Source organism: Cyprinus carpio, chromosome A13, assembly GCF_018340385.1.
Source record: "Cyprinus carpio isolate SPL01 chromosome A13, ASM1834038v1, whole genome shotgun sequence".
NCBI lineage: Eukaryota > Metazoa > Chordata > Actinopteri > Cypriniformes > Cyprinidae > Cyprinus > Cyprinus carpio.
The window spans coordinates 22,659,726-22,686,517 of NC_056584.1; the positions used below are offsets into that span (position 1 = coordinate 22,659,726).

At 34.8% G+C, this 26,792-nt stretch overlaps 1 protein-coding gene and 2 pseudogenes across 2 annotated transcripts; 2 read left to right on the top strand and 1 right to left on the bottom strand.

Moving 5' to 3' along the window:
* Positions 1 to 9,662, top strand: part of LOC109078990 — a 62,368-nt pseudogene extending 52,706 nt beyond the window's left edge.
* A 308-nt stretch (positions 9,663 to 9,970) lies between these two features.
* LOC122147311 lies at positions 9,971 to 18,120 on the top strand (annotated as a pseudogene).
* Positions 18,121 to 22,821: 4,701 nt separating this feature from the next.
* Positions 22,822 to 25,931, bottom strand: LOC122147342 (MORN repeat-containing protein 4-like). 2 transcript variants are annotated; one of them, XM_042769637.1, is made up of 5 exons: positions 25,655 to 25,673; positions 25,427 to 25,505; positions 24,580 to 24,694; positions 24,354 to 24,463; positions 22,822 to 23,094 (listed from the first exon to the last, which is right to left on the bottom strand). In XM_042769637.1, exons 2-5 carry the CDS (start codon positions 25,491 to 25,493, stop codon positions 22,946 to 22,948), a joined length of 441 nt encoding a protein of 146 aa, XP_042625571.1. In that variant the 5' UTR covers positions 25,494 to 25,505; positions 25,655 to 25,673; the 3' UTR covers positions 22,822 to 22,945. The 2 variants fall into 2 exon arrangements, with proteins under 2 accessions (XP_042625571.1, XP_042625572.1); XM_042769638.1 differs by lacking the exon at positions 25,655 to 25,673 and adding an exon at positions 25,896 to 25,931 and having other exon boundaries at positions 22,823 to 23,094.
* Positions 25,932 to 26,792: the final 861 nt, after the last annotated feature.

Below are 26,792 nucleotides of genomic sequence, written 5' to 3' on the forward strand. Positions count from 1 at the left end.
CTTTAATGTTCACTTAGGCTACATTTTATTTGATTCTAAATACAAAACAGCAAATATTGTTACATATTAATTATACAAGTTTAAATAACTGTTTTCTATTTTTAAAACTATAATTTATTCCCTTGATGACAAAGCTGAAAAATTTTTTCAGCAGCCATTTTCTCCCATCTTCAGTGTCAACATGAATCCTTCAGAAATCATTCTAATATGCTGATTTGGTGCTTAAGAACATTTTAGTATTACCGGTTCGTCAGCCGTGCTGCATACTATTTTGGTAACATAATCTTATTGACTCTCAAATTTAAATATGGCCCAGACTACATTTAATGCGGCTTCACTTCAAATAGAAATAAACCATGGTTTGTTCCCACCCCAGTGGTGAATAATGGATTCAGTGAGATCATGAAACCACTGTAATTCAATTTGGTCACTACAATCAAAAATTTTGGGGCTGGGTTTGGGGTTGCCAGTTGATTACCACCACAGGGAAAAGGGGCAGTGTCTCATATATTCAGTGAAATGGTGATTGTGTTGAATTTATGTTCAGGAACGCACTTCTGCGCCTAAATGCTGTGTCGTTAGGCGTGCGTGTGTGAGAGTTTGGAATAGAACTTCAGCATCTTACAGCAAATACATTAGTATAACCAAATAACTTGTCCTCTTGTTTGACCGGGAGCAGTTATCCTCCACACAGACCACCGGTTTCATCTGAGTCCAGTAGCTGTAGTGGAGGATTTTAAGGCTGTCACGGGTCTTCCGAATTGCGAACCCATAAATTACAGAGTCATACAGGCCTCTTTTCAGAGTTAGCGCCCATAAAATTGAACAAGTATCAAGTGTCCATTTGTGGAGTTCCTCTTTCGGAGTGTGAGAGGCGCTGCTCGACCCCAGAGGCTCAGCCGCATGTGCGGAAGTATAGTAGAGCTTGCGACAAATAGTAAGGTCTGTACCCCAGGCCCATATAAAAGACGGCCATCATGTGGTCCCTTTGATGGATTTGCTATTACCCCAGGATGATGTGAGCGGGAGACCTGTCAGCGTTTCAGCAGCATGTATGTTTACGGTCCTACATATCCCTGTGTCTCAGCTCAGTTACAGGGGGGGGGGTCCGTTGGGCTCTTGTCAGTGCTACCACAGGCCTCTGGGCTTCAGGATTCCATGCAGTAGAGACGCTTTTGCTGAAAGCCCACATGTACAGAAACAGTGTGGGGAAGCTACTTGTAATGTGAAGTTACACTCAACAAAAAGATGAAAGCTTTATTAATGGTAGTATAATCTTTTTTAAATGCAACCATTCAAAAGTTTGGCATCAGAAAGATGGTTTTTGAAAGACGTTTCTTTCCCTGTGGTCACCAAGGCAGCATTTATTTGGGGAAAAAACTGTAAAACAGCAGTATTGAAGAATGTTATTGCAATTTAAATTAACTGTTTTATTTTTATTTATTTATTTATTTTTAAATGCAATTTATGTAATTACTTAAATATTTGTTTTTATCAATGTTGAAAACAGTTGCATTACTTTTTTTTTTTTTTTTGGTGAAAGCCGATACTTCTTTTCCCAGGATCTTTTGATGATAGAAAGTTCAAAGAACAGCATTTATTTGAAACTAGAACATGAAAATTTTTGCATCAGTTTTAATGCACCTTTGCTGAATAAAAGTAATAATATAAAACGCCACTTTTTTGTGAACGTGCGTACGACAGTCAGCGGAAGCTAGAGATTAAGGTTTATAAAGTTGTAAATATGGATTTTTTTTTTTTTTTTTTACACAACCAATCATTCACTGCAGAAAGCATTTATTAGACCCCCGTGCCATGTGAGACTACTTTTAATAATGGATGGATGCAATTTGTTAGGACTTCAATTTTGGGCTCACATCCACTCGTCCATTATTAAAGCATGGGTCCGCCTGGACATTTTTTAATATAACTCAGATTGTATTCGTCTGTGAAAGAAGAATGTCATATACACATAGGATGGCTTGAGTGTGAGTAAATCATGGGGTAATTTTCAGTTCTCTGGTGAACTAAACCTTAAAACATAAATCTTTCCTCGCACCCCAAACTTTTGAATGCAATGTACTTTTACAAATATATTATACATTTTTCATTTCTAATGAGAGCGTAGTTAATGCAATAACTCCTGAGGATCTAAATTTAGATGACAACATTAAACTGAATAGCTAAATTTGTTAAAAAACAAGTAGATACAACTAGAAATGTCATAATTTGTATTATTAATTGAGTCCAACCCTATCAGCAGCATTTGCATAGTTTGTTAAATAAAAGACAACATAAGAAGCTTGAGTGAATTTCGTGAATCACACACAAAAAAAGTGAATTGATTAAATCACTAGTAATGACATCAACAAAAACATGACTCAGTCTAATCAAAAGCTCACTTAATTGAGTGACATTTATAAAATTTATTGCTTATTTATGCTTGCCAGTGAGTTGATTTAGCTATTTAGGAGCATTGCTCCCCAAAACCACTGCAGATTATGTATTGGGTGTTTTTTTTTGTTTGTAATTGAAGGGATTTCTTTGAATTGCATGATTAGGTCTGCCATCAAGATATGTATTAATAGCCCCTCTTAAAATGCATTTGACTGTTTCTATCTTTTAATATCTTATTCTTTAGTTGAAAGAGTTTCATGCTTTTAGGTCAGCAACCAGGAGATATTTGAAAGTAGACTGATGTTATCTGTTTACAAAACTCAGCCGATTTCTGATCCTGGTTGGTGTACAGAGGACAGAGTTTTGGGCTGCGTTCAAAATCTCATCACATTGTGTCTTATCCAGCAAACTGAACAAGTAATGTCTGTAAATGGGTTATGGAAACCCAAACATCTGGTTCCTACAACTAAAACCTTTTCACTAAATGCCTTGCTTTTTTGCTGAGTTGCCTGGTCCGATGTTAGCGTGCTCGGTTGACTGGTTGTATTGATAATTGACAGGCGATTTTATTTAAATAAATGTTTTTTTATTGAATTACATTACACTCTTAAATGTCCACAATGATAATAGTTATATTCCCAGAATTTTCCTCTATTTCATTGGAAAGTGACCATGTTTCAAAGACCTTTTTTTTTATTTTTTTTTGTTTGCAGCAGCGAGCAGTTGTGGACGACATTGGGGTTCTCCATTCCTCCAGCCTCTTTCAAGTTGTTTCGTTCTATTATTGTGTTAAGGAATGGCCGGATCAGACAAATCATGGATATGCTTTTCAGTATCTTCACTAATGCATCACAACACCCTTATACAAAACGAGGCCTCCCTTTTTGGTGCTTTGAGTGGTTTCATCCAGTCCACATTTCCCCAGGATCGCATTCGCTGACAGTCAAACAAAGGATTGCCATGTTAACGTTTCACCCATGCGAATGCATGGCAGAGGCACATTGTTTCCAAAGTCTTGGACAAATGTTTATCATTTTTCGATCTGTTCGTCTGAATTTCCCCTAAATGCAACGCCTTCTGGAAAATATCTTACCCAAGTTACCTAAAGTCTATTAAAAACTGAGACACCACACATGTATCACATGACATGAGAGATGGTTTTCATTAACACAGTCTCGGGTTTGTCTCCGTCCTGATTTTTTTTCCCTTGAACGTCTTTGCACTGTGCGCCACGGTGTAAAGATTGCACATAGCCCCTGGTTGCTCATGATTGGTGAGATTCTAACCAAAGGCTGTTGCACTGACAAAGCCAAGCTTCTGCCGGTGCGAGTTGGGCCTTTTACCAACATGTGGTATTCCAGTGCCTGCAGCTATGTTTGTTTCCCTTGCCTTTACATTAGCATCCCTTATTGAATTTTATCCATGTTTGCTTAATCATGTTGCCAGATACTTTTATCTTCAGTTAATATTCCCTTAAGCTTACTCTTCAGGAGTATTACTCTGAAAACAAGGACAAGCATGATTCACTAACCACGATTGTCCAACACATATAAAGCTTTTGCTACCCCACCTCCCAGTGAATTTGGGAGGGGACGGCTAATGCTATTTACAGTTGTTATCTCAAAACAATCAGCTCCTTTACATGACCGTAGTCCTGGGGCCTCCTTTGCTTATATACAGTACTTTTTAATATTTGGTTATTGTGTAACTGAAATTAAATCACAGGAGGGTTTTGGAACTTTATAAATATAACACAGTGTCTCTTGTAAATGGAATTCTGGGAACACAGACTCAATGTGTTTCTTGTCAGTATTGCAGTAATGTGCCGTGAACAATGTTATGTGGAATTTCAGATGGTAATTTAGGAGAATTAGATACATTTTAGCTGCAGTGTCTGCCCATATTCTTTCAAATGTATAGATTTGTTTTGCGATTCAAGTGTATTACATTATCTTACATAATCTGTTATATTCACCCAGGCTGCATTCAAAATACAAACCGTAATAGTTTAAAATATTATCACTATGTAAAATAACTGTTTTCTATTTGAATATATATTTTTTAAAGTGTAGTGTATTCCTGTGATGACAAAAGTCTGAAGTTTTCAGCAGCATTTAAAGTGTCACATGGTCCTTTCAAGATATCAGCTATATTGTAATGTTTTTAAATTTTTTCTCTCTCTCTCTCTCTCTCTCTCTCTCTCTCTCTCTCTCTCTCTCTCTCTCTCTCTCTCTCTCTCTCTCCTGCAGTCATGATTATGTCAGAGGCTCCATAACCATCTACATCATCAACCTTCATCGCTCACGGAAGAAAATCAAGCTGGCCGGAACTTTACGAAATAAAACTGTTCACCAATACCTGTTACAGCCTTCGGCACAGATGGACCTTCACTCTCCATGTAAGTCATCATCCATGACAGCGATTTAATGACAGACGGAACTCATTCATTTTGATTTTGTTAAATATTTTTTTTAGGTTTAAGGTTTTATGTTGCATTATTTATATTAATTTATTAAAATAAATATAATAACTAAAATTCTTTAGTTTAGTTCCAGTTCAAGTTCTCAGTTGTCCTTCAGTATTTTACTTTACTTAACACTATTATGGTTTAATTAAGTGGGAATAATATAATATAATATAATATATATATATATATCATATAATATATCTAATATAATATCAATATAATCTATATATGTAGTATTATTATTGTTATTTATAGTATATTTTGGTGTTCATATAAAATTTCTAAATTATTATTAGTTATCTCAGATCTCTGACCTTGGCTTATTTAAGAATGTGGTTTATGCTTCTGTTCTCGGTTTACTATAATAATCAACACAGAGTGTTGTTGCTTTACTAAACATATTAACTCAGACGGAACAGATAAATCTAGTGCTCTATAACGGTCTACACACACAGCTGTGCTAACTGTTTTTTCTTGACTACATATTTAACCTCTTCAAACAAATGTGGATCACCATTGTCGCCAACACTAAACCTAATCATGGAAAGGGCAAAAGAGAGACCTGGGTCATAAAAACATAGTCTGTTCATCCTCTCAAACTCTTAAATGGGATGTGAGGATTATCTTGTTTGGCTCGCTTACTTGATAAAGCTAAAGTACAGCTATAACAAACACGGTTACATCCTCAACGTCTATCTTGACCCTTGTGGATGTTTTCTTTTGAATTCTTCTGGTTGAAGCTCTACTGAATTAATGTTTTCAATGTTTTCTATCACAGAAATGCTTTATACAGTGGATACAAGTATTTTAGCTCAGCAAATGTATTTAAAATATGACATTTAGTTGTCCTTTGACAGGTTAATATCAGATAATAGCTTGTTCAACCACAATACTTGAAGTCTTGGTCGAATGAGAAACTTCACAAATGTATGATTCGACCTTAACAAACTCCTCGCTGTGTCCACCTTTGACCGATGATTCACAGTCTTGTCCTGTATTTTACTTTACTCGTCTGTTTTAGAAAACACATTATTTTTTTCACTCAACAGGCCAGAGAGTGTTTCTGTTTTGAAGTTTTTCCACTAGAAAATAATTTTTGAAGGCCAAGAAACAAAACATCAAAACTACCAGTAAACATGGGACATCCAATTGAATTAGCGTAATAGCAATTGTCCCTTGTTTTAGTTGACCGCTCACATTCAAACTGAGTGTAACAGTGGAAATGCAGTTTCCTTCGGGGCAGATGTTGGCAATCTTTTCATCAGCAGCTTTCAGCTTGAATTTCAACCAGTTTTTGCTCTCCTCGGCTTTTTTCTTCTTTTTTTTTTTTTTTAAAGAAATATTGTCCAAAAGGACAACCCCTTCCTAACCTAAACTCCAATAATTGGAATTTAAGCATGATACTTTAAAAACACGATCATGGTGTTGATCAGAGAAACAGAACCTCTTTCAATAAGTAAAATGAAGGATAGAAAGGAATATTCGGAAGAAGCAGAGAGTAATTACCAGTTATATCACAGAGAGTAATCTCTCATAGACCAGTATGAAAACAAACCCATAATCATATGTGTTTTGATAGACCCATTCCCACGGTCAATAATCATAAACAATCCACTTGCCATGCTCGATAATATTTGTAGAAATGTAAAAAGACTTCTTTTTCATTCTAAAGAAACTTGAAATCCTGCAAATCGGTGGCCATTTTTCCATCAAGTCTGTCATTTTTATTCATTTCGTTCTCATAAAATGCAGTTATCAAGTTAATTATTCTAGTATTCCCACCATATATTGTGTCCGTGCAGTCAGAAATAGTGAAATATGCAGCATATTTCTGTCTTCAGAAATGCCCACAGCTCCATATGGGCTGAATCAGTGTTTTCCAGAGCAAATTCAGTGAGTAACATATACAGGCAGGCTATAAAGTTACTCATGACACATTCCACTGCTTAACTCCTCTGTAACGCATATGCAGGGAAATTAACTGCTCATTTTGTGGGGTCACACTTAAACACTCTCAGACAGAGTTGCTCTTTTCAAGGAGACGTTTTTTCCTACAGTCTTCGGCTGATCTGTCTTTGTCTGTTTGGAATCATATTTCTGTAATTCAAAATGGAAACAAAGAGAGAAAGGGGTATTTAGAGAGCTGGGGACACTTACCTGACTTACCTTTATACTCTCATTTCAAATATAAATTATTTCTGCTATTGCCATTTCTGTTTAAATACATATATGCATATAATATTTTTTGAAGAAATGCATACTATGCATTAAATGATTAAAAGTGACTGTGAAGACTTTTACACTGATACAAAAAAAAGTACTGTATTTCAAAGAAATTCTGTTAATCTTTGCTGTCACAGGAATTAATTCTTGTAAAAATATATAAAATAGAAAAGAGTTCTTTTAAATTCTAATATTAATAATATATAATATAATGTAATATAAATTTTTATCAATTCATATTTTATTTTTAAAAAAAAAAAAATAATAACAAGTACTTTATTTATTCTTTCACATTAACATGAATAAAATAATTTAAAATATATTAAAATAGAAAACGGTTATTTTAAGTTATAATAATAATATAATATGATAATATAAATGTTATTTATTATTATAAATGTTATAAATTGTGTATATATAAATTGTATAATATAATACATATATTTTTATAATTCTTTAAGCATTTCTTTTTACATTTAGAAAATCATTATTTTTAGGACTTGGTCTACTATTCTATTTTGTAATGTTTAGAAAAGGAGTGCAAGTTTTTAAATGCTTAAAAGTTTTCTAAAGGATCCTCTTTCAAAAAAAAAAAAAAAAAAAAACAGTGCATAATGTAGAAACAGCTCTTTAAGTTACAGGACCTGATTTTCTTTTTTAAGCCTTAAAATTTGTTTAATGTAAAAGCAGATCTGAAAAATATTTTTTGAGTCTGAGACACAGCAGTGTTGATAACTTCAGACCTGGAGTTTCTCAAACCAGAGCTACTGTGTGATCACGGCTGATCTCTCTGTGCCTTGAAGTGTTAGTCTTTTCAGGTCTTTTAATTTCTTAAACATATACCTACATCTGTAGCCAGAGGTTGTTAGAGCTCCAGAACTATCTGGAGGCTTTAATTCAATTTGCATTCTATCCAAAGGAAATGCTGATCTTCCTCTGCAGAAGCCCCGAGTGATACACCGCTGACTGTGTTCTTACATACTTCTGTCTGCTCTGAACTCCTGAGCATACATCCTCCCCGGGGGAAAGTTGATTGGGAAGATCAACAATCCCTCCTCACTGTTGTGATTGATGCGGGCCGTCACACTGCACTTCAGAAGGGCTTCAGGCCCAAAGCAAACTCATCTTCCTGATCATTTCAGTCTGTGGCATCATAAAATGAAGCGATGGGATGGGATGGATGATCCAGACGTCTGCTGGAAGAGTATGACTACAGGAAATGTTCAGGGACTAGAGGGGTCCTTTCTTTACAAATGACAGAATCCCTGGCTGTGCTCAGAATAGCACACTACTATACTCTTAGTATTTTTATAGTAATAAGTGCACTACTATATTAAAATTACCTACTTTATTTGCATATTGTTCAGAATATTATATTCCACAATGCAGCGTGACCTTCCATTCCCTGTGAAAAATTTTAACAGTCTGGGTTTTTTTTTGTAAGATATAATATTTGTAATCATCAAGGATGCAGTAAAGAATTTTATCATGTTAAAAAGTTAGTTTCAAATGAATGCTGTTCTTTTCAACTTTAATAATAAAAAAAAAAACTTATTTTAAATGTTACTAATATTTCAAGATATCACCATTTTTACTGTATTTTAATTACAACATTAGTTAGCATAAAATACTTCTTTCAAAAATCATTTAAACAATCATACATCCAAACCCAATCTACAGTAACATTAATAATCAGCATCATCCAAACACAAACACACTCAAATGTTTTCTGTAAGATTGATAATGCAGCTATAGCGCTCTCTAGTGCACGATTAGAGAGTTTACTAAAATTGGAGACTTCCTTTACACTTGATGTAACTGGGTCCTAAAACCAGTTATTCTTATACACCTAATTAATTCCACCATCTTCTAAATTAGCCTATATAATAAGCCCATTAGAATTATATTTTCACAACATCTGAGAATTAAGGCTCCTCACTGAGAATCTGCAGTTCTCACATTTGATATACTTTCAAATATATATATTGTATATTTTAGTGTATAATGTGTATTGTAAACTGTAGAGTATGTCTAATTGTATACTGTGTATATTGTGTATATCTAATTGTATATTGTTAGGTGTCATCTGTATATTGTCTGTAGGTTTTTAAAATTGTATAGTGTGTTGGTGATGTAACAGTAAGAGTGATTTGATTTGATATAAAACATCTTGCCGTCCTCCCACCTGCAGCATCCTAACTCACGTCCCTTTGCTCTGCAGGTCTGTGCAGCTGAACGGAGAGCCCTTGCGTATGGTGGACAATGAGACATTTCCTGAGCTGAAGCCACGGACGCTCAGGGCAGGAAGAACAATAGCCATGCCACCTGTATCTATCGGCTTCTACGTCATCAAGAATATAAACGCTTATGCCTGCCGCAGATAACACACACTGACCGACCTCAGACGATCTCTGTGGCCTTCTCCTGTTTTTATAAGCCCACAGAGACGTGGAAAAGACCCCTTTGTTCAAGCAAGGGTTGCACTGAATGCTTCCAACAACATTTCTCCTCTTTTTACCACAAGAAAAGCTTGACTTGTGGAAAGTGAATGTATTTTGGTTGCCCTTTTGTGTTTTTTTATTTCCAATACAGTTGCAATATTATGAAGAATCACCACGCTTCACAGATTCTCCACAGAAGAGCTAATCTTAACAATATGTTTAAAAAATTGAAGACAAGCGTAAGCTATGAACCCAGTGCCAATGTGTGGTTCAGATGGGGTACGATCATTACGAAGCAGATCAATCTTGTGGGCAATTTTGTGGGAAAATCTGTGCAATGGGTTTAAACATGGTAAAATTTGATAAACAGATATGACAGCACTACATTCTCATTGGTAGCTAGAAACATTGTCAGATTAGCCTAAATATTTTAATGATGAAAATGCGGAGGATGTAAGTGACAGCTGTTCCAGTTCTCCGTAGTTCTGTGGGTGTGGATTCTGTGTGGGCCTGTCTGTCAGCTTAACTTTAATGTGGATTCAGCAGAGTAGACGTGTTCCTTGGATCAACATCTCTGGTTGGTCTTAAACAACAATTCCGCTTGACAGCCATCAGATTCTAAGGTTAGAATGTAATGAACAATGTTCTTTTCAACCAATCATTTCCCTTGGATCTTGGAATTTATTAAAGGGTAGTTTTATGCTTAGGGTTCCAAGTCTTAGAACGTAGGGATTGCTTGCTAGTAAATTGGAACAAAGGAGGTTAATCCTGCTAAACTCACAATTCGCGACAAATAACAGTTTTTATCTCAATCTTTACAAGTCCTCGTTGTGTACTGTGTTTTGGAAACTGTATGCTACAGCCAACCCAAAAGCACAATACCAAATCCTGATCTGTCATCTTATTATTTTTTTTCATCACGAACAGTAATATAATATTCTATTTAAAGCCAGCTTTAAGAACTTATAACACTGACCCATGACCTGAAAAATAGCTTGCATCTTGGGTTCTCTTAACCATTTTTTGTTTTGGTTGCTGCTTTATAATTTTAAACTGTATGACAAAATTGAGGTACCATGCGGTCTTGGCTAATCGTCCTATATATTCAAGTGCCTAAAATTAGAAAGGAATCACATAGAATACACACACAATCTTTATGTGATTCATCCTTTTCTCTGAGATATACCTCTTTTCATAACTGTAAATGTTTACAAGTTCTGACTGTCCCAGTAGAGCTCAGACTCTTTGTAATGCTGAATAAAAAGATACAGTTTGTTGCAGAGCTCAGGAAATCAGCAAATCAACTAATCCAATAATTTCACTATAACACTATAACAACCTGAGAACCAGATCCCCAGATCTCCATATCTATATTAACACAACAACACTACCTTATTATACATCCTTTAGTTCTCCCCAGACTTCTCTTTTTCTAGATTACCACTCAGCCTTATCTGGGTTGATACCGTGAGTCCCCGGAACGTGCTAGACATTAAGCCACACTAACTATCATTACGTTAGATCAATAACATTTCAGTGCAAGTGGTTATTTATTTTCTCAAGACTCTTAAAATTTTGGCCAAACATCATTTATTGTTTAAACGGGTCAAGTTTCTACACCTCTGAAATTTGTAATATGACAAAGACACATTATCATACATCTTCCTGACAAACCCCATCTGCCAGTTGGCTTTGCATATTGTTGTTGTCTTTGTGGTTTGTATAAATATTATGTTATTTGAAAACTTTGTGAAAGTGTTGCCAAAGTGACTTGCAAACTACTTTTAGGACGGGCATTTCCCGCGATTTTCATTAGTTGCTGCAGGCTGTCTTAATATAATATTACTCATGATGAGTGACACATTTTGTTTGCACCGTGAGTACAACCCCTTTTGACTATAAACTGATAATTGTGTACATACAAATTGGTTTTTACTAGCCGGATTTAAATTGTGTGCCTTTCAAATCGGCCTTTCTATAAATAGTATTTATATAAATGGTCTAGTATGTTAGGTTATGAAGTGGGTGTGTTTATTTCTGTCTACACATTGGCAAGAATGATTATATTGATACTTTTTGGTAAAACATAACAGCAGAGACTTGAGGATTAACGTTTAGTGATGTAACAATTGTTCCTTTGAAGTTCAAACGTATTGAGTTGGCTCACCGTATGGCACACCGTGTGTAATCATAAAAAGGTTTTTCTTTTTTTACATGGTATTGCTTTGGTCACTCATTCACAATGCAAAAATATGACTTCAAGCATATCAAAACTGATTTATATGAATGCCTGAAAAAAGGTATATTTTTCTTTTCGTTTTTTTTGCTTCTCCTTGGTGTTGGGCTCTTGTAATGGTTATGACAAGCCTGATTTTAAACAGAGGTCAATAATTCTGGCAAACTCATAATAGTGTCTTTAAGATTCTAAAGATTACTGGTTGTGCTGATTTAGACATGAAATTGTAGGGTCTTACGATCTCGGCTTTGTCCAAATGACACTTCCTTTAGCCAAGCTTATATTTCCTCCTTTCGAGATGTTTACTTATTGCAAACTGTTCTTGACGTTTGGTATCATGAGTTTTTCAGTTAAAGTGAGCCTCTAGTTATTGTTATGAAAATGGTTGTCTGAATATTATTTTTGTCAAAATATATAAATAAAATATGTTAAAATGTTTATTGAAGATCTTGTTTTGTTGATGACTTGTCATTTACAATAGTTAATGTATTGAATATTCAACTGTAAAAAATAAGTTGCTGCCTTAATTTTTTAAGTACAATAAACTTAGCTGTTTATGTCCATTTAGATCTCACCTTAAATATAACATTAAACTGGCTGAAAATTGACGATTTGTGTGCGGTGGGCCCTGTGTAGCCACTTAACAAATAAGTTGAAAACTGTTTAAAACAGTAATTGTTGTTAGAGTTGATATGAGTGATAAGTAATGTAAAACAAATGTCATACCTTAGTGATTTCATAACATGTTTTACACTTGCTTTCGTGTGCAGTGTGGTATATAGATATATATATATATATATTATAGTATATATATATAGATTATAAGAGATATATATTAGTACCGGTTAGTGTGTTTAGCTATTATATATTTTGATTAAACTGTAAAATTGGTGGTTGACTATTAAACTGTCAAATTCCGTAACTGTCAGTGTATTTAAATAGACGGTCTCCACTGGACCGTAGAGGCTGGATTGGTACGTATTCCAGCACATGTTCAGGAGTGCAAGATAGCAGGATAAATGCTGCAACAGGTAACCCATGACCGAAAGCTTTATGTCCCATCAGGTCAGTGTCCTCACTATTCCTTTCAATGGCCACGGCATTTCCCCATTCCCACACTGTAGGTTCTCAAAGGGAAGGAGCCCGTTTGCAGTGTGTACATCAGCAATGATGTGCCCTTTCCAAGCAGCATGGGACAAGACTTTTTTGTTGAGAATGAGAGCTAGAATAGTGGGGTGTCAGAACAATCGTGTGCAGTACTAAGTGATGAATGAACCATTTGCACCTGAACAAGAGAGATTTAGATAAAGGGGATTTGGATCTCTTCTCATCAAAAGCCATTTAAATTAAGAATTTTCAAAAAACAAAAACATGTAGACTATACATTTTCATCAAACCAAAAAAACTACCCTTTAACACCATCAATAAAAATTTTTTAATCATGCTATAAAACAAAACATTTCAAGTTTTTAATCATTGCTATTAAAACAAAAAAATTTCGGCAGTTCACATGTGGTTTATCTTAAAATACTCAACATGGTTCACTCATAAACAGAATCCAGACTCATTCACACTTGGCCAAGAGTCCCAAAGTCTGACGATACCTAGCAGGCTTTTATATATTTACTGAATTTTAGACCACAAGAACCATCAAAGCACTAAAATTCACTAGCTTACAATAAAATCAAATAAAAATAAAAATTTTCTTTGCATTTTTGCTTTTGTTTCATATCAAACCAAATAAAAAATTATAACCAATTGGATATTATTTGAGACGCAAAATTGTTAACATAAATATTTAGAATTACTTTTATATATTTGGACTATGAAAGAGTGAATTTTACATGTAAAAAAAAATAAAATTAACATCATGTATGTATATATATATATATATATATATAGATATATATATAGATATATATATATATATAATATATATATATAGATATATATATATATATATAAAATCTATTGGAGCACTTTTGTTTTGCCAAAGCAAAACGTCCTGACTGACCTGCAACCTTGGTTTAATATGAATAGCATGATCCTCGTGAAGCAGCAGGTAGGTCTTTGTCACATCTGATCAAAGCTGACAATCCGCAGCATGGATTCATATACAGACATATTATGAAGTGTGACGTGTTCTTTCTCTGTATATGCTGTGAACGGAGTTCGTGCAAAGAGTTAAAAACTACCTTTGGCGTGACTTCCCAGAGTTTTTCCATACACACACTGTAACCAAACCCAGCATGAAAATGTTTTATACTTTTGACCCTTATTTGAGTAAGTAGCCAGATCCCATCCCCCTTGAGCCAGATGGTGGGATATCATGATGTTTTATACTATGCATGAGCCAATTACACAGAAGGTTAAAAGTTGATACAAAGTTAAATTCTTACATGGTGTATAATACACTGAACAAAGGAAAGGTCAAAAACATCTAAAAATATTTATTTATAGAATTAGTTTTAGAAAAAAAAGAAAGAAAGAAAGGAAAGAAAGGAGAAGCGAAAAAAGAAAGAAAGAAAGAAAGAAAGAAAGAAAGAAAGAAAGAAAGAAAGAAAAAGAAAGAAAGAAATGCAATAGGAGCATATTTTTGTTTTTATACATCTTTCCTTGTATCTGTGTGATTGATATTAGCCTATCTGAGTAACAAAAATCAATAAATAATTAAGTAAAAACAAAAATAACGCTGAAGTTGAATAACACAAATGTTATAAGTACGTTTTACAGTAAATTACTATTTCAGTCCTTCAAGCCATTGCTAGCCAGTTACTAGCCATTTCTTTATAATTATTGTGAAATTTACTAGTGCTGATAGAAAATTGTTTCTACACCAAATTTATTTTTAGTGTAGTTTTGGGTCCACCAAAGCAGGAAGATAATTTCATTATTTTATAAATTATTATCACAGACTTAAAGACTTAAAAAGAGAGTGTTAAATCATTGGTTTCCATTTTACTAATCACAGCATCAAACTATGTAAACTTTAAGTTTACTGTATTAAAACGTGTAGGTTAGAAGATTTAGTGAAAAAAGTTCTCGCTTAAACGTTATGGCTTTCTGTGAATTCAAGGGATACTCCACCCCAAAATGAAAATTTTGTCACAGGCCTCCCGGTTTTCATCCAATTATCTTAAACTGTGTTTCGAAGACGAACAGAGCTTTTACGGGTTTGGACCGACATGGGTGTAAGTTATTAATGATAAAATTTTCATTTTGGGGTGGAGTATCCCTTTAAGCATCAGATTGGACGAGCTTTAGTTTGGGTTTGGGTTTCTGCTGCAGTTCATCCTATTATTGGGTATTGTGTACTTGTTTGCATTGTATTATATTTTATTGTATTGTATTTCAAAAATAAAAACATAAAAGATTATGGAAGTAGTATATTGATCAATATTAATTTTATATTCATTTTGGTGTCAACAGTGTTTACCCTATTAGGAGTCATACTGGCCCTTTTATTAACTGTTTTTCTAATATATATATATATTCTCGTGTGTAATCCAATACAAATTATTAGGCTATTGTTTAGGACTGGTAAATTACGAGTATAGATTTTTTGACTAGGTTCATTGATAATTTTAAGAAACTGATGTTTAAATGAAGCCATTTTATAATTATGCAATGTGAGTGAAACAGTGTTACTGGGATTTTACTATTGTTCTAATAATTGCATTTGTGTTCAGGAAAATAAAGTGTCTTCTGATGGCCAGTGAGAGCGGAGAGGTTCTGTTCTACTGGACTAACACTGAGTTCGAGCAGCAGATTCAGGAGCAGTATTGGAGTTTCCCAGAAAGAAGGAGAACAAGTGAGAAAAATGAATTGAATGCTGTTTGACTTAAAGAAACATGAAACAGAGATATTTAAATATAGATAATTAGTATAATTATTATTTCATGTCAAATAAAATTGTATTATGCCTACATTTGACATACATGGATATAAGTGTAGAATATTGAATGGTTATTAATATTATTTTTATATGTGTTCTCAGCTACCTGCTTTTGAAGACAGCATTAACACTCTCTTTGCACCCATCGTCATCTCCCGTAGCACCATGGTGGACAGACTCATGGACAATTACACCTCCTTCAGCACATAAAACAATCATATCTATGTTCTGCATCAGGTAATCCACAGCAATATGAAAGAGTCATCTGCTCTAACACTAGATCAGCATTAGACAGCACTCATTCAATGAATTAATTGTACAATACTTAGGAAATATTAAACTATATAATTAATATTTTAGAAACTATATTTTGATATAGTTTGTGTGTTGTATATACATATGTTTTACACTATATAAAATACAGTACCTAAACATTATAAGAAGTTATAATCAAATTATTATATATATATTATATATATAATATATATATATATATATATGTTTATGTTTATATATATAGATATATATATTTTTTTTTCCATTTTCTTTTTCTTTTTTTCTTTTTTTTTTAAAAAATTATATTTAGGTTTATATACACCTAATATATACATTATTTAATGAAATTTACCAATATAAATTATTTATATTTTACAGATCCCCCCTTTTCAACTTTTAAAGATGTTCTATGTTCTTTTCCAGGACTTATATATTATATATCTCCTCAACTTTTCAAATCATTCAATTCATTCTGCCACCAAAATTGCTGATGGCTGCTGCTCTCTGTCATGCGGTTTGAGGAATGTCTCTACATTGCTGTGAATGGAGACGGAGATAAGACCGAGGAGGATTTAAAAAGAAAGATGTATGTGATGAAGAAACTCACAGAAATCATATTTGGCATGGTGACTCTCAGCGGTGCCCTCTTGAGGAAAGAGTGAGAACTGCACTTTCAGTACAACAACAGATTTTAAGACATACTGTAGATTAGTACAACTAGTATCATTGCATTTCAGTTCATATATATATATATATATTATATTTATTTATTTATTTTTTTTTTTTATTTTTTTTTCAACCAAAGACTGTTGTAATAGCCTTTGAACTGAAACCTGGTCCTTTTATCTGTCAGATTGCGCCCTCAAGATACAGAGCAAAGGAACCTCTTGGAAACAAACAGCCGCTTACGAGAGAACGACCAAAGCTTTTTAATGGAGGTGTGTGAAAGTGCTGTTTTTTATTAGTTGCATGCTAGTTTTAGCTTTCGATCACACATGAAGAGTTCTCTGCCTCTGTTCAGAAGGCAGTGGAAAGGTTAATCTACCCGACCCTCTGTGAGCAGTGCATCGAGTTTCTGGAGCGTCGACTCGTGCAGCAGATCAACAGCAACATGGACAGAGCGGGCGAGGAGGTGATACACGCTTTCATACTGGTGCAAACCAAAATTTGCTGTACTCCAGGTACAGCAAATGCTGATTGAGATCAAGATGTTTTGACCACGACATCAGAAGTAAGTGACAACATCTGTAGGAAGTGCTACAGAGAACTTTGAAGTAATCTCAGATTTGATGTGCCCTAATGTGAAATCACTGTTTTCTTCCATTTGTTGCAGAGAGAAGTTGATGCACTGGAAGGATTTTCTGCTGGTGAAAAGCAAAAGGAATATCACAATGGTGTCATATCATTTTTTTCTAACTTTAGTATTTTGTTTACCTTTCCTCCCTTTATTCTGTTTAGATGTGTTGCATTCACACTTCATGAATCATTCTTCTGTTGTCATGTGACATTGTGATAGACTTTAACTATGATCTCACATACCTGGAAGAGTTTCCCGGTCTTATCCACTTTATCTATGTGGATCGTTCAGATGGTCGAATGATTGCACCTTCCCTAAATGTGACTGATCGCACTGTCTCCGAGCTTGGAAAGGGGCCTCTAGCTGACTTCATAAAGGGCAAGGTGTTTTTTGTGCTTATAGCTTGTCATGCACTATATATTGGAAAAAAAAAAAATGCCTTTGTCCAAAATTCCCGCACTTGCGGTCTTTGCACTCAACCACTTGATTTACTTCTATGACATATTTCAAGTGACCATGAAGACCACAAGTGTGTGTAGAACTTTTCATTATATGATAGGACACACTTATAGTGTTGTAAAAATGCAAGTATTTACAGAGCTTTATTTTTATTCTCAATACTTTGCATTTTAAAAATCAACTTCTAAATGTCTGTTCAGTAGTGGTGCTTCTTATTAAGTGATAAAAAGCAGTTGCAAATGTTGTACAAAATAAATATCACCACTACTAATTTGCACCAATAAAATGCACAACTCTTTGTTCTACTACCAAATTATATTAATCTAATTATTAACACACATTGGAAAGGTTTCCGTGACCTCTTGTGAGATCTCAGCAAAAAGTCTCACGATTTATTTCCAGAACATGCTGTATGATGGGATACAATAAGCCTTGAATACTGCTCCGGAGTGGATTTAGTTGGGATTAAGTGTGGATTTAGTGTGCATTAAGGGCACTGCGCTTTGGCGTTTTTAAGACCTGTGACGTCTCGCATGGCTCCAGATTTGACCAGCTCCCACAGTAAGATGGTCTCAGCACTGACATCGTGAACCACCTGTGTGTCCATGGCGTCCATGCAGAGAGACCCGTAATGCAGCAGAGCTCCAGGGTGCTGCATGTCATATCCAAGACCAGCTAAACTCACCTCATCACACACCTGCAGGACCAGAACCACATCAGCACCGTCTAACAAACAAAATATAAAACTGAATTAAATGAACGATGCTAGCAGCAGAACATTTAGAAGAAGTCTTATTCTACAAGGAGACAGTGATCAAAAGTAAAGACCGTAAAGTAAACATTTCTATTTCAAATAAATGCTTTCTATTCAGCAAAGAATCCTGAAAAAAGGGATCACAGTTTCTGCAAAAATACACCGCTGTTTTCAACATTGATAATAATAATGTTTCTTGAGCAGCAAATCAGCATATTCGAATGATTTCTGAAGGATCATGATTTGAGTAATGACTGTGGAAAGTTCAGCTTTGCATTACAGGAATAAATTATATTTGAACAATATGTTATAATAGAAAACAGGTTATTAAAAATTGTAATTATATTTCAGTTTATAACTTGGTGCACATAAGAGGATCATCTGACCCCAAACCTTTTTAATGGTAGTGCATGTATAGGTTTTAGAAGCAACGTTATCTATTTAGCAAACCTTTTAATTTCAAATATCTCCAAAATAATATTTTGGGTTTGCCATAATGGATGAGAACTTACTGTGGATGAACAGCTGTGGTTGATAGAACAGCAGCACTTGATAAACGGGAGGAGGTATAGGATTTTTAGAAGTCTTTATTCCTATTTTGGTCATTTTTCATGTGTATTTTATGCCATTAAAGTCTGGAGAAAGCTTATTTGTCTTTTATTTTATTGAAGCGTCAAGCTCTGGCACAAAGGTTGGGGATTTTGGTTGAGATGAGTAAACAATCTGAAGAGAGATCAAAATATGGACTTTTAATGAAAAGATGAACATTTGACCAGTATGAGATAAACTTGATACTCAAAGCATAACAGAGGGCTATAGGAGCTACCTCTGAACATTTTCCTAAGGGGTGTTGAAACAAATGAGACAAAAGAAGATCAGAAAAAAATTCAGAAACTGAAGAAAATGCATAACTATGATTTAGTGATGCCATAGAACAACCGTTTTTGGTTCCCCAAAGACACCAATTTAGTAGCACTTTTTATTAGTGTGAAGAACCTTTTTATATGTTTGAATAACTTTTTGGAATGGAAAGGTTTCTTGGATGTTAAAAAGTTATTCAGGGAACTATACATGCCAATGAAGAACCTTTATTTTGTAGTGTTGCTATATCTTTAAGTGTTGCTGTGTAAAATTGGTGTGAACCAGTTTTATCCTGTAGGAAGACTTCATGTACTGTATGCAGGAAGACACAGTCAGTGGATAAAGAGAAGGGAAATCTTCATGCAGGCAGAAGAACGAGTGAAGAGGATCTCCCTCTGATCTGAGGCGTGAGATCGTTGATCTGGGAGGGGCAGAGAATATTATCAAGCTGTGTACGAAGAAGAAGATCTAGAATGAGATTGCAGCTTCAAAAGACCTACTGGATGTTCTGGTGGTGAGGGAAACCATCTGCCTTTCTTATCTTTATTGCTTGTTATGTGACTTTGAATATTGCATATATTATTATATAATAAGTATTTTTGCTTTTTTTAGAGTGTTTTAAGCATGCAAAAATGATCTCTGATTTGTGTGCAGAGACTTTTTTAAAAGGAGCAGCTTAGCAAAAAAAAAATGGAAGTAAAAATTTCTGGGAGATGAAAGAGATCCAAAACCCAGGAGGTGGAAGTCTCTCAGCTCTGACAATTCTTCAGGAGAGAGGAGCTGAGATCAATGACAGAGACAAATTAATGCAAAATACTGAAAAGTAAAATAAGCTGCCTTGAGCATGTGTATTATTATAAAATCGTTCTATTCTCTTTCCTACAGCTGCTGTTCGCTCACCTTTACATGGGGCCACTTAGGACAGTTCACAGCGACATGGTCCAGACATCTTTTACTAGCCAGTGGAATCAATATTCATGCCAAAGACGCTGGGTAACAGCTCCATAATGCTCATGAGGAAACATTTACTGAACAGCTGCAGATTATAATTCAATTAAAATATTTTAAACCCAGGTTTCGTGCCCGGGGGCCTTTTAAAGGAAGGAGACACCAGCTCTGCCATGATGCTGTGTCAAATTAAATCAATATCAAATCATCAAACTCCTTTATACTGACAGGAGCCAGATATGCCGATCAAGAAAATGCTGTAAGTACTACAAAATCATGCTGGGTGAGGAAATATATGATATGATAAAAAAAAAAAAAAACAACCATCAGAACACTGGATATAAAACACTTAATTTGCTTGTTTCAGGAAGGCAAGCAAGTGAAGTTTAACACTAAGGAGACACTGGAGAAACTGGAACAGATGAGAGAGGTTGGTTTGGCCTGACAGACACGTGGAGATGCATTGGATTCATTAGAGCCTCTTGTGAAACAGGTGCACAGCTGGAGAAAAACCCCCCACATCTGTCTGAGTAACTATTTACTTTCTGTGTTAATTGGTGATGACAGGTGCCTGTCCTCACCAGTTCATCAGTATATCAATGAGGTTTTATTAATCTATATAAACATGAGGCATATATATTTGGAACAGATGTACACACACACACAAACGTATATGTATGTATGTGGTATATTATATATCTAATATATCTATATATAAAAGGGTGGACATATTAATGACTTATTAATTTTTTTTCCTGTTTTTAAAAGTCTCTTATGCTTACAAGGCTGCATGCTTTACTATCACTTTTGATTAATTAGTGTCCTTGATGGTAATGCTTTCTTTCTATTGACTTTCTTTTCTTTTTCAAGCATTTACTTACTTTATGAGTGAACCTTCTGTAGGTATCTCACTGTGCGTCATCGTGTTGTCCCACAAAAACCTTAAGCAAAAACTTTTTTTCACCGTATTGTGATAAAACTTTAATAATACACATGTTTTTGTTTTTTTTTTTTCAAAACATATTAGAATAATCTGAAGGATCATGTGATATTGGAAGTCCTAAAGTAATGGCTGCTGAAAATTCAGCTTCACATCAAAGGAAATAAATTACAATTTAAACTTATATATTTATATAGAAAACTGTATTTTTTAATTGTAAAAAATATCCACATTTTTCGTTTTTTTACTGTATTTTGATTAAATAAATGCAGCAAGCCTTGGTGAGACCTACGTTCATCTGTGCTTATTATATACTGACAATCCGGCAGCCTGGAAAGCAAAATTTTACCCCAATATATGGGGTTACATGCCAGCTCTTCCCTTTGTAGTGTGTTTTTGCTGCTGTATTACGAGATTGTAATCCATGGCCTGGTTTATCCAGTTTTTCCAAATTGATCTCTTGGCACTGGTGTCATGACAGGTTTACTCATGTGTGTCACTGGCAGTCTTGCTGATAGGAAAACTCACAGTGTGCCTGTGAATCACTTAACACTCTCAGCAGTTCTATTGATTAGAAAGCTTTTTTAGTCACACACAGTATGGTTTCATTTAGTGGCTGGTGCACTGGATAAATGCTCTGTGCCATTCTCTGCCCTGTTAATATTCTGTTAACTGATTTTTGAGAGAGGAATGACAGGCTACGTATGTTAAAATATAAATGCGTATGTATTAAGTAATTCACTGGGATGAATCTCTGGGGTCAGTGAGATTGTAATGTTACCAATGTCCAAAAAAAAAAAAAAAAAAAACAAAAAAAAGATCAAGTGGTGTTTTCTGACTTTTATTTTACTTTTTCATTTTTCATGTCAGTCTTTTGATTCTCTGCTCAAATAAATAGTGCAAAATGCTTTTAGATGATAGTGACTAAGGCTTCTGTCTGACACTGTGGATGATGGAACAGTAGTGAATTAGCAGTCTGTTTAGAAAATAAAGCAAACACACACTTAAATCAGTCATCAAACATCTGAAGTGAATGTATATCTGCCTAACAACCCAATACTTTTTAAAATAATTTCAAATAGTTTTCTGTAATGTACCAGAAACAATACAACTAAAAAGAATGTAACAGTATCCTATAATGTATTAGTAAATCATACTAATTTTAAATGAATGTAATTAAACAAAATAAATAAATAAATAAGACCGCTTGCTGAAAACATTCCCTCACTGTCGTTGTATATCGGTAACAAAATTTTAATCCAGCAATATTGACTTTTAATGCAAGAACTAAGGCAAATGTGCAATAAAGACACAATCAAACACTTACAATAGCAACGATACAGTCAAATCGCAGACTCATGAAGGCAAATTCCATTCATTTACCAAAAACATCTTCATTTGACCACACTTCTTTACCTGAAACCCCTCATATTGACACTAGATTATACACACCCCCACAAAAAAAGTACAGAATTTTGTTATTTATTTAATCCACACACAAAACAAACCAAGACAAAGCAACAATGTGAGAGAAACAGAGATGTGTGGAATGGAAACACTTTCATCCATCCCTGAGGGTCTGATGGATCTCACATGTTCTTGAGCTCCGGTGTTTGGTGAAGGCAGAGATCAACCCCTGAGCGCAGATCCAGAGTCAGCTTAGACTTCATTTGTGACACTGCAATCCGTAACGTATTTGGGGGCCTGATCTGAAAGCTGCAGTTAGGGGTGCTTTCACTGAGGTCAGTTTGTCATACAGAGAAGCCGCGGGCAGTGGATGCGGAGTTCTTGGCTCTCTGCACCACAGCCTGACACTTTTCACGTTTCAGAAGCTTGTTGTTCTCAAACACTCCCTCATTCCGCGGAGCACCATGGGAACCATCTGGAAATGTCAGCAGCCCTATGAAAAAACCCCACATTTATTCATGCTAAAAATCTTCACACATCCTAAACCAAATGCCACATATATGAACAGTAATTAAAATAAATACCTTTAATTATCCACTTTATTTTTAACGTATACAAATTTGTGACTTGAATGTGTGAGGCTTCTGGTGTCCTCTGCTTCTAGTTATTTTAGCTCTATAAAAACAGTGGTTATGCTGATTGATATTGCAAAATAGTACTGTATTTCTTAGATTATTTTATTATCATGATCATAAACACACTAGTTTGTAGCGCAAATGTGCTGTACTTTGTTATTCTTCTAGTTATTTACCTGCAGTCTCACACATTCATAGAAAATAGCTTACTTCCACATTTCAAAACAATTCTGATTCTGACTGTATTTTTACATGTACATATTTTCATCAGTCAGAATGAATAAGAAATGTCGTTTCTGCCTTGCTGACGTATCTTAAAAGAAAGCTGCCATTTATATCAGAAAAGCTTTTTTAGTAAATTTTTACCCACGGACAAGTTCTTAAGATGTGAGACATAAATAAATATATGCAAATTTGTAAGAGGTAAAATGTGTAAACTTAAAATTCATAGCACTGCTCATATATGTTATATGATTTAGAAAATAGTCCAATTCAAGCATTTACGATTCAACTTTACGAAATGTACAATTTCCGATTCAATTGCTTTTTTTATTCGGACAAGGCTCACTCGTGTGTGCATTTCCAAAAGAAATGTTAGCTGTAAGTTGTAATTATGGTTGTATGTTTCGTTGTTGCCGATATAGGTCAGTTTTTCCCGAAACCATAATTCAAACAAACATTCGCAAACAGCATCGCAAACTTACGACCTGTGGTTAAAAGCATTGTTAGAAGTTAAAAGTTTCTTGTTAGTATGACTGTATGGACAGTTGAGGTTGTTGAATGGAAAACGCACCCCAGATCAACTGAGGTGTTTACATTAAGGCTTTTCAGTCCAATTGAGCCATTATCCCTATTATACCCAGATCATTTAAATTAAATTAAATTAAATTTATGCATTTAGCAGACGCTTTTATCCAAAGCGAGTTACAGTGCATTCAGGCTATCAATTTTTACCTATCATGTGTTCCCGGGGATCGAACCCCAAACCTTGCGCTTGTTAACGCAATGCTCTACCACTTGAGCTACAGGAACACTATTTGGGTCATCATTGTGGGTATCATTATCATTTGGGTGCATGTAAATGTAGCTATTTGTCAGATTATGGTGGAATATTTACCATATCCTTCCACACGGCCACTTTTGAATTCCCCTTCAAATTTCATCCCGTCAAACCTGCTGAAGATTCCGACCCCTTGGAATTTTCCCTGGGCAAATTCACCCTCGTACCTGTTGAGCAGAAATGGTGCTGTTTTCGACATGACTAGTCTCACAGTGTCACTGCCAACATGTTCATCTCAGTTTAAGTAGGTAAGTATTTTGAATCTGATCACATGTTCACTCACCTGGATCCATCGGGAAAGACTAACACCCCTGATCCGTGGAACAGGCCATTCTCAAAGTGACCTTTATAACAGGTGCCATCAGCAAACTTCAGCTCACCTTTACCGTGCCTCCGACCTGCACAGCAAAAACACATGCTTCTTAAATGAACACTAAGTTTTTATCCAGCATACTAATGCTATAGACTGCGCTCTTTTGTGTTAATGGCTCTGATAATTAGTACTATAATTAGAATGTCATGCATATATTACATAAGCCGTTTGGATCATTAAGCAGTGCGCTACAATTCCCACAGCAATCAGAAAGACACAAGTGTTATGAACGTGTTTAAGGATGTTAATATACTGTATAGTGGGACTCCTTTCCTCAGATCATAAATAAATAAATTATAGATTAATATATAAGAAAAAAAAATATGTTCTGACAGATATAAAGCTCTTTTACAAGGTTTCACATCTGTGTCCCTTGTCAACATTTTCAGATATACAGTACAACTGAAAACAATTGTGCTTATATTTCTTGTACCACTCAAAATCCAACACCCAACTTATAAAAAAGATCATTTCTATAAATTCAGTCCTATTGGTAGTTAGTAATGAAAGAGTTTGACATTATTGTTTAGTACAGCATAGAATGTATAGAAATAGTTGGTTTTTATATCTTACAGTGTTGATTAATCTAAAATTATTCAATAATATATAAACTTTTAAATGGATATTATGGCATTCAAAAATGTAATTGTTTTGGCAAATAGAAATTTAAATAACCAATAAAGATACAGCATTTAAAACACATGTGACAACCTGGCTCATTTATGAAAAATGTCCTTAGAATTCAAATCAATCTTGCCTTCCTTCCATTCTCCAGTATATTCTTCTCCGCTGGAATAAGTGAAGGAGCCCCTGGTTAATGTCATACCTCCACCAAACTACAGACAAAACAATGCATATTAAGGTGTCAGAATTAACATAACAGAATCAAATGACTAAAAACAGAGGGAGACCGAATCAATTATTTCATATATTTATGCATAATAAAACACTTAACAGAACATCACCAGTGCACCACACACAAAACCTTATTGTGTGCTGTATAGTGCTCAGTCAAATAAAGTGGGACCCAGTGTAGCTGACTTGCACCCATCACTGTAACGTTATAATTAATAGGGTAACGGGTCTTTTACACTGAAACCACGTTACAACATTTACGGACTGAAAGAAAGCAGCGGCAGCGGTGACGTCATCCCGCCTCTTATTCACAGCCCGTGTAATCCCCTTTTTGACGCTATTTCAAGGCAGTCGATGAAGAATTAATTTACCTGTACTGTTTCTGTGCAGTCTCAAGAGCATGAAAAACCCTTCGTTTTAATCCAGCAGATCCGCAGAGGGAGAATCGGGTTCTGGCTCGCCGGTGTTTTACGGTTCCTCTCGCTGAATCTCTCTCTCGGAGATCTCGCGTTGTTTCTCTCAGCTGGTGGATGTGTACTGAGCGCTGATTGGCTGATCAATGTCTGTCCTTCTCTAGGAATGTGATACGGACTCGTTAGTGCTGTTTGCTAAGGCAAGTATGAAGTATCTCACTGCTGCGCACTCTTTAGCTTTGGGCTCATACTCAGGACTTCTTTTTTTGACTCGAGGCAGTAAATAACCACCCAGAACACCCTTAGCAACTGCTTAGCAACAGCCTGTCGCCAAGACGCTGACAGGCATTGTTAAAAATTTTGTTTATATTGTTTTATTATTATTATTTTATGCGAATGTACTGCTAACGGTAAAAAAAAAAATAAATAAAAAAAATAAAGTTTTGAGATTATATTTGATATAAATAAACTTAAATATGCCCAAGGGGTTAGGTCCAAATTGAGTGACTTTCTGAAAGTCTTACTATTATTATTATTATTATTATTATTATTATTATTATTATTATTATTATTATTATTTTAATTGATTGTATAGGTTGTATACTGTATAAACATACTGTTGGTAGGTATTTGTATTTAATAGCTTTAGCTCGTTTAATTTCTTTGCTGTGTCTGAAGAACTTTATCCTCACAATGTAGTCTTGTACACTATAAGATGCTATTGCCCAAAAAGGATACAGTTTATTTACCACACTATATAGAAATCTACCTTATAGCAGGGCATGTATTCAGACTATATGGGGTAAGTTGTCACACTGTAAAAAATATAAAAAATTAATAATAATAATAATAATA